A 9,623-nucleotide genomic window follows, 5' to 3' on the forward strand; every position below is an offset into this window, starting at 1 on the left:
GTAAATGGTTTTACTAACTGCAACATAAATAATAAACAAATGCACATGGTCACAGTTTCGGAATGACAACAATAACAGCTACACTACATTTAAAGACAGGGGAAAAGAAAGAATTTTCTTACAGCTGCCTCAATAACGAAGGAAATGTCTCTCTCACTGAAATACATAAATCATCTGTTATCTTACAACAAAAACTAAACACTGAGTTGACAACTCTTGTAGAAGAAGAAAAATCAAAGCTTTCCAAATTAGGTACATTTTGTATTTTTTTTTTTTTTTTAAACTGTAGAAAGCAATTTTTTAATGAAGATGGCAATGATATTGAATTTTTAAAATGTCCGAACTCACAAGTAATAAAGTATCAAAAAGCATTAAATATAATAAAAGCATTAAAAATTGTAAAGTTTAATAAATTAAAGAAAAATTGAAATTAACTTTAAAAGCAACCTCAATGCGCCGGAAAGTAATCTTCAAATTGTTAATGGTTTTCTGTACCTTAAGATGAAGAAGAACTCGCATTTGAACTACATAATACATGTATGTAGTCCAAATCATTGTCAAGAATCAGTTCAATCTGTAATGTGCATGCGTTTCTGGCCATAGGTTTTATTTATGGAATCTGTTTATTGAAGTCAACATAAAATACATTTCAATTGTAGATTTAAACATTTTCTTATAAAACAAATGGTTTGACCTTTGTCTGTATTATGTTCTTTAATATTTTAGCAAACAAAATATATGTAACATAAATATCTTTTTAAAGGTGGGGAGACCAAACTCCGTGTAGCATATTCCAACAGTAGACAAACAATTGACTTTAAAGAGTAAGAAACATATCCTGATCCATGTAGTTAAAGGAATAACGAATAAGAGATAAAACTCTCTGTGCTTTAATGAAAATATTATGTACAGGCAGTGCAGCTATTATGTTTTTCATACTTTAAATTTGACTGAAAGTTACTCCAAAATCCTTGTCTGCATTCAGTTAAGATAAAGCTATCAAATTTTCTGAATCATCTAACATGGTAGAACAATATTGTTTGTCATTGTCAGAATTAATATGTAATAATTTACATTTAGTAGCATTAAATTTAAATTTCCAGGTGTTTGACCATTTACATATATGTACATAAACTATCAAAATTTTCCTGTAATATGCTGCACTCATTATTTGACAAGACTTTAGAATATATTTTACAGTCATTAGCAAACATTTTCATTATACTGTCTACTTCACATCTAGTTGGATGTCCTCAATAAAAGTTTATGATCAAGTTAAAAAGTTTTATACAATCAATACAGTTATTATTCTGAAGAACCATTATTTGTTTATTGTTTAGTTTTTTTTATTATGAGTTGAATAAATACATTGTTATTAATCTGCCTTTCAAAGGGAACCTTGATTACTTAATAAAATTATCTGTACCTATTTGTACAATATTGAACAGCCCTGTGTTTTACAATTATAATCTATTAGAAAATGATACATTTTGTCGATTTTGGTGATACATTTTACATGTATTACTTAAAATTAATCCAGAAATGCTAACCAAAAATCTGGAATCTCATGAGAAATGGATAAGAGTTGGCAGTTACTGAAAATAGAGCATTTACATAAGTATTACTATATCTACAATTGTTCTTTTGATAATAGTAAAAATTGAGAATGGAAATGAAGAATGTGTCACAGACAACAATCTGACCATATAACAGATAACAGCCGAAGGCCATCTATGAGTATATAGTTAGATATATATAAAGATTTGGCTTATACTTAAAATACATTTTTTTGATAGGTGGAAAGTCTGCAGATACTATTAAGGATGAAGAGGAAAATTATGATGAGGATGATGATGAAGATGAAGAAGATGAATTATCTCCTCCTGATCAAAAGAGACAAAAAACATAACATGACTTATTTAAATTATATTTTATAAGATGTACACATAGATGAAGTTTAATACTGTATAACAATTAAATGTGATGAACAAAATGCATATAAAATAAAGTTTTTCATTAAAATAATAATAATAAATAATAATAATAATAAATCTATTTTATTATTGTGTCACATATTGATTGACATACATATCATACAACAATATTAAAACATACATAGAACAATCAATACCCAGCTATATCATTTGGCTTATGAGACACATTGCACAAAATATATATACATGTTCTTAAAAATCCAACGATACCTTGAAATACTGTATTTTTAAAACTAATAACTATGATTTTAGAGTATTTTCAACATAATGAATAAAACTTAAGTAAAAATATTTAAAAATGTTTCGTAAAAAAAATATTTACCTTAATACATCTAAAACTTCACACATACATAGATCTAAACCTTCACACATATATATGTGAAAATATTTACATTAAGATATTGCGGGGGGGGAAATCAACTGATATGCATAATTTAAATAAACTCATTGAATTAAAATAATTGTCCACTGTTAAAAATTTAAGTAAAAAATTTATGTCGAATCTTTACATTCTTATCTTATCATACATTGTCATATGCAAGGCAATGAAAATTATCTTATAAAATTTTAAATTTTAAAATGAAATGCAATTTCACAAACAAAGACAGTATGATATTTAATGCATTGACAACAACAGTCGATGATGCCCCTCAATTCTTTTTTACACTCATAAAATAAGATACCGGTAATAATGGCATCATTTATAAACTACTGTAATTTTGAATTGAATGGATAAGAGCAAGAAGAACAAATAGGTTAAATGAGTAAACAAGGAATATTTACTGAGAAAAAATATAGAAAAAAGTGCCTATGGTTAGAAGCCTTTTAATTCAAAGTTTGTTGTTTGTGGGTGTATATCATATTTTATTTTTTAATTGGTTATGCATACAATAATGGTCTACAGTTTTTCCATCATGCTTGAATATATTGATTTGATAATTGGTATGTCGGTTAATGATGATAAGTTACAGACCAAGTTCAAATTTTGTTCCAGCTAGATGGATTTGTGCAGGAGTTATGGTCCTAAGTACAGATCAATGGACTTCAATGGAATTTACTCAAATAATCAGTTTTCTGTACTTCTTTCTGTCATGCTTGAAAATATTGATTGGATAGGAGACTATGTATTGCCATGCAATACTCTCAGAACGCTTGTTTATATTATTTAAAAATCTCTGACTGCCAAGATATATTGAAAGTTGACCAACATCATCATGAAATATATCTAGTTTGAATGTTTATTAGGTTCTCCCACAAATAATAAATTTTAAGTTTGTTTCTTTAAGAAAAATAATTATTTAATGAATTTGTTTCTTTAAGAAAAATAATTATTTAATGAAACTTGTCACAGCTTTGGTTGATTCCATAATTGCTCTGCTTTATATTCCCAGTTTACATTGCTCCAATACAAAAAAGTATGATACCGTACAAAGTCTTACATATTAAAAACGAGGATGTGGTATGATTTTCAATGAGACAACTCGCCACCTAGGTTGTTTTCTTTTTAGATATTAAGTACCATATCTTGGACCTGGACAACCAGCTTAATGCTTATTTTGTCTGAATACCAGTTGCTTTCAAAAGTAGAAGGTATATAAAACAAAAACAACAAAAACCACTTTAAATACAAATCTTTAATCCAAGAAATCAAATACTTCTTGAATATGAATTTTTTTTAATCATGAACATCAGATTGTTTAATAAAATAAGAAATGAAAACCTATGAAAAAGAGCTGACTAAGAACCCATTGACATTTGAATCAAGAAAAGATAATGGATAGGCCACATACTGTGAAAACCAACAACCATCATTACATGGCAGCCACTTAAATGTAACCCTCATGGAAAAAACAGAGGAGTTCAGGAAGACCAAGAAATAACTCATCCAACCAATTCAAAGATGAAACTCTTTTGTTTTCATTAGGACATCAAAATCATGTAAAGGTAAATTTATACTTAATTTGAAACTTTTATAGTATTTTTTTAACTAAGCTAACCCAAATATCAGTTGTTATACACATACTCATTGAAATGTTTTGGCCAATATCATGCATAGTTTACCTACATCCTAATGCAGGTTCTTGGGTTATTAAGTTTAAGGTTATACTGTTCTTAGATTTAAATGCGCCTTCAAGGCAATTCTTTATGATCTGAGCAAAAATCTGTTACTCAATTTTGTACACCTTTGTCAGGTTAAAATACTTTTCTACCCAGCCAGTTACTGTAGTGTGAAGTGAGTAGATTTTAGTGTAAAGATTTTATTACCTGTATGATCATGTGATCAACAGGTTATAATTTGGCTCCAAATCAGTATTGATCTTTACATGGACAAAGACCTATATTTTTTTCTTTTAACTTTTTTGGAACATGAAATATTTTTGAAAGTTTATATTGAGGATTTGAAGGTAATATTTACTTATTATTAATTACTTCAATGTCAATGAATGTGATGTGCTTTGAATTTTAAACTTCCAGTAAATTACTTTTGAAGTATTGAATAATTTCACAATTTTTTCATACAGAATTAGGTTTGATGTGAAACAAAGTGATGACTTTATATCATTTCTTCAAGTTGATTGATTTACAAGAGATTCAAAATGTCTGCATGTCAAAAGTTATATCTTTAATTGTTTTAATATTAAATGTTTCTTTTTCAGTTCTTGGATACTGAACTTACAGTTATCGAAATCTAGATTGGTATTCAGATGCATTTAGGAAAGCAAGACAGTATATCAACTTCATTACACAAATGTGTTGATTTTTCTCAATGGTAGACCAAATGTTTACAGGTATAGTCAAATAGTTTGTGAAGCCTTATCCCGCTTACACTATGTACGTAAGCAATTCTCATTTTTTTGTTATTTCCCAGGTTCCGCTAGACCTCATTTCCCATTTCACAACACAATAACTTGACTTTCATGTGTCACGCTTACAAAAAATCGGCAATCCCGCGTCATTCTTACGGCTTAGACCCCAATGAGACCCACTTACAGGTTAATCAGATAATACATTGTACTATCTATACATTAACAATCATATTCTACGTTTCTTTGGTGATTAAAAAAATATACCTAAATTATTTAATTCATTAATATTTGAGACTTGCATCCCAACTCCTTTGTTCTACCAAGGGTAATCTAAGCTGGATCAACCCTACTAGATCACCATAGCTTGAGTTTTCTTGTTTTGCATGCTTTCCTTTGTTCTATAACAAAAAAACTTTGAATTATTTATACAGAAAAGACTAAGTATTAAAATTATGTGATGAAAAAATCCAATGTCTGCTGGGAATCGAACTCAAGACCTTCAGCAAATAAACCCACTACTCCCACCCCTTCACCAGGACGACTAGATACACTGAATGCTATTTTAACATACTTAAACACTGTGCTCTAGGCTCAATAAGAGTATATACTATATAATGTTATATAAAGTATATTATAAGGATTATGGGGCCATCGGGAGGATCTTACACAGATATAGCAATTGTATTAGTTTGTTTGCTGTTGAATTTCTCCAATACTTCTTTTTATTATGCCCCATTTATAGGCATTAAGTTTTCTGGTCTGTGTGTCTGTTGGTTTGTCCATCTGTCCCGCTTCAGGTTAAAGTTTTTGGTTGGGGTGGTTTTTGATGAAGTTTAAGTTCAATCAATTTGGAACTTAGTGCACATATTCCCTATCATATGATCTTTCTGATTTTAATGCCAACGTTCCAATGAACATAGAAAATGATAGTGTGGATGGGGCATCAGTGTACTTGGAACACATACTTGTTCAAGAACTTTTCTTAAATTTGATTACCATTAAAAATGGGTATTCATCTTCGATAGAGCTAGTGCTACAGTTTAATAGAAAACAAAGGATATGGAGTATTGCAGGATTACATGTACATTAATATTTGGTGGGATATTTGTATTCTTTTTGAAATAAATGTATTAGAAATTAGGTGAAATATAACATTGATTAGAGGAGATTAACCAATATGACTATCTTAGATTGAATAAATATTTTATAAATAATGTTCAATTAAAATGTTCATCCTTTCAAATATTAAAAAAAAATATTTCAGAGGCACCAAACAACAGCGTAGAGAGCAAAACAGTATTGGATGATCTTGAAGAATAAGCAATGTGTACAGAAAGACAGCTATCTCTGTGGTTACCAGAGTATGGTAAGAACAGCATCTATAATCATACTTGGTGAGTATCAGGATGAAATAAATTTTTGATTAGATCATCATTATGAAAAAAAAAGAGTACAGGGTAAACATCGAGGCAGCAACCTATAAAAAAACAGAAATCTTCAGGTCTATACACTGTTGATTATACAATAAGTGAAGTTGCAAATCATCCAAAGTCTTACAGAGTTGTGAACAAATTTTTACAGATTAAGAAGAACTTACCGTATATGAACACCAAATTCTGACAGGCACATGAGCATGTTGCAGGACTAAACATGTTTTTTTTTATCTCTCAAAGTTCACCCCTAATAATGGATAGAAAATTTCATTTAGAGAACTTTCTTATATTGAAGGGGTTTCAATTTTGAATTCCCTTATATAAGTTTTTTTTTTTTTTAAATACTAGATGCAATCATTGAATAACAAAATTTTTCAAATCTATGATTTGACACCAAGAGAAAAACGTCCCTCTTATTATATCATTTAACACTTCCTCATGGACCTTTAAGACTATTTCAAGACCTCTGGTAAATTTTCAAATTTTCGCAAGTGAATGGAAGTTGTATTAATGAACATTACCTTAAATCAATGGGAGATAACTTTGACCATATGGATTGTAAATTTGAAAACTCATATCTGTGGGGGAAAAAAATGATTATCATTTCATTCTGACTAGCAAACTTTTATTTTCATTTGTTTTTGGGATAGAAATTAATACTTTTCCTACAGTTAAGCAACTATTGCCTTTTTTATTAATGTTTTTTTTATCTAATTTTTACAAAGTTGTGTCATATATATATATATATATCAATTCTATTTTACTTATTTTATGAATTGTATTTCAAGACATGATAAATTCATCCAAAAGGTGTATGCTTTTTCCATTTTGTGGTTTTTATTTGAAAGAGAAGAAACAAAATTTTATTATAACCAAGACATTTAATTTTCCACAATAAAATTTCAAAGGGATTTGGTGTAGGATGCCATTCTTCTAACAAAACCACAGCATGGAGACCTTCAACCACACACTAACATGTCAAATGTGTATCCTACATCTTAAACCAATATTATTTTATTAAATGTTCAAATACAAGACAAACTTTAATTTAAAAGACTTACTTATTTCTACTCTGTTGAGACTATGTCACTAACACTGCACTTTGACTGATACACGAAGACAAACAACATATTTATTGAAGTTAAATGGCACAAGTGACTAGTGTTGACTTGGTTAAGGACATGGAAAGCAAATTGTCATTGATGGTAGTTTTATGGGCCTTGAGTCTCAAAGAACCCTATGTTCAATAGTTCCATTGATATGTTCAGTGCCTTATTAATGCTAAACATCTGATTGACTTTGACTGAAGACTTTATTTTTAGTTTCTGCAGAGTATAAATGAGTTTGATCAAAACACAGTAAAGCATATTCTAATTGTTAAGGAGATTTGATTTCAATATTTGATATAGTTTTAACCATTTTCTACTATTGGTAGCAAGGCTTTAATAGGGTTATGTACAAGAATACACTTTTTTCACCAATAGATTGTCACGGTTACTCAATAAACATTAAAGAATCCAACTTATTTGTAAAGCTAAGCTTGAGGTTGATATGATAGACACACTAAGTAGAGATAAAAAAAAAACATTTGAAGCTTGAAATTGTTACCAAAATTACCTAATTATCTTGTGTATTTTAGCCAGCTTCCAATCAATTTTTCAAAGTATGAAACAAAACCATTTAGAATATTTGTCACTTTAAGAGGCATTTGCTATGATTAAGACAAAAAATAACAGCATTTCTTTTTTTATAAACATTAAAAAAGTTAAATAATTAAGGCATAATTTGCTGTTAACAGCCAGTTTGATTAAATTTTGTAAAAATGAGTTCCAAAAAATTTCAGATTGATGATTGTCATCCAATTTAATTCAACCTTATTTTGGCCTGCAACATTCAGTTCACCCATAGTAGTTTATGGTTGCTCAGCTTAGTCAGATTTAAAAAAAAAAAGAAGGGTATTTTAAAGTACAAAAAAAAAGAAAATTGGAGCCACCACAAAGAACACTTGCTGACAGATTTTGCACACAAAAATTATTCTTTCACGGGTAAAACTCAAATGTTTATGCTTCCTCTTTTGACTAGCTTGAGTGCATTTATTTGAAAAGTATAAATCTTATGTTGTTATTTGACAGCAGTAACATCGCCAAAATTTATTTCATTTTTTTATTTTAAATATATGAATAAAAAGATGGGGTATGAATTCCAATATAAAGACAACTCTCAATCTAAGTCACAACGTATAAAATGTTAACAATTATAGGCCAAAGAACAGTCTTCAGCACATAGCCTTGACACACAACAAACAACAAGCTATAAAGGATCCCAAAATGACTAGTGTAAAACAATTATAACTGGAAAACCAACAGTCTAATCTATATAAAAAATGAGAAACACTTATGAACCACACCAACAAACAGCAACCACTGAACAACAGCTGCATGAAATGCAGATACAAATATTGAGATATTATCAAAAAAGTTTTAAAAGTTACTTCAAAGAATAAAAAATAAGGATGGTTGATCCATTTTACGTTTACGTTTTTGTTTGTGTAATGTTGTATAAATGTTTATATTTCATTTCAGTGTTCTGCCACAAATGTTTAATGTATAATTTTGATTTTTGCAGATGATGCAGGGGGATGTTACAGTCATAGACCTTGAATAGACTCCGTTGTACTAGACCAGGGAGGGTAGCACAAAGTTCTCGTAATGCTATACAATAGTAACAAGATCATTCTACTCTGAGATTGTTAAAGGGCCTGTTTGATAGAAGTGACGCCAACGTTCTCCAACACTACTAATTTTTAAATTTGTTTTTATTGCAGATGCAGCTGAGGGTATTTCAGTCATAGAATTTAAATATGACTCAATTGTAGCAGACCAGGAAGAGTGGCAAATAGATTTCTGGGAGTCTATATTTTTTAAGGAAGTGACAAAATTTTCTCCAACAAACCACTAATCTTTATTATTTATATCCATTTCAGAATTCCTACAAAGATGTATAGGTATACAGTATTTATTAATTCTGACTCTATTTGCATTTTGGTTTGTCTTTAAAAAATGCCATGTGGTATTAATGTCAATGGGATAAAACACACTGAAAAATCAACTACAATACCTGAATACCTCATGTTTAGTAGCCAACTACATGATGGGAACAGAAATCTTTTGAGTGAGAAATCATTGGTACCTGGTGTAATTTGAAACTGAACTCCTTGGAACACAAAATATAATCTTCCTCACAAAATTTTACACATGAAACATCTTTTTTTCCATCTTTTTGGCATGAGCAGCACACAAGTAGAAGGTATCCATGTCCTAGACATCTGGGAATGGCTTATTTCTAATAGTACTTTCACAATTTTCCTCCATATTCAAACAGCCAGGTAT

The 9,623-nt window shown here is 29.4% G+C and overlaps 1 protein-coding gene and 1 long non-coding RNA gene across 2 annotated transcripts; both read left to right on the forward strand.

The window, feature by feature from the left end:
• The first annotated feature begins 11 nt into the window (after window positions 1–11).
• LOC139516876 (uncharacterized) lies at window positions 12–1,993 on the forward strand. The gene is made up of 2 exons (XM_071307297.1): window positions 12–252; window positions 1,797–1,993. The coding sequence occupies exons 1-2, from the start codon at window positions 63–65 to the stop codon at window positions 1,907–1,909; spliced, it is 303 nt and encodes a 100-aa protein (XP_071163398.1). The 5' UTR covers window positions 12–62; the 3' UTR covers window positions 1,910–1,993.
• Window positions 1,994–4,645: 2,652 nt separating this feature from the next.
• On the forward strand, window positions 4,646–6,562 carry LOC139516877 (uncharacterized). The gene is made up of 2 exons (XR_011663036.1): window positions 4,646–4,783; window positions 6,066–6,562. It is a non-coding gene; the product is annotated as an uncharacterized lncRNA (long non-coding RNA).
• The last annotated feature ends 3,061 nt before the right edge of the window (window positions 6,563–9,623 follow it).

This window comes from Mytilus edulis, chromosome 3 (genome assembly GCF_963676685.1).
Source record: "Mytilus edulis chromosome 3, xbMytEdul2.2, whole genome shotgun sequence".
NCBI classification, from domain to species: domain Eukaryota; kingdom Metazoa; phylum Mollusca; class Bivalvia; order Mytilida; family Mytilidae; genus Mytilus; species Mytilus edulis.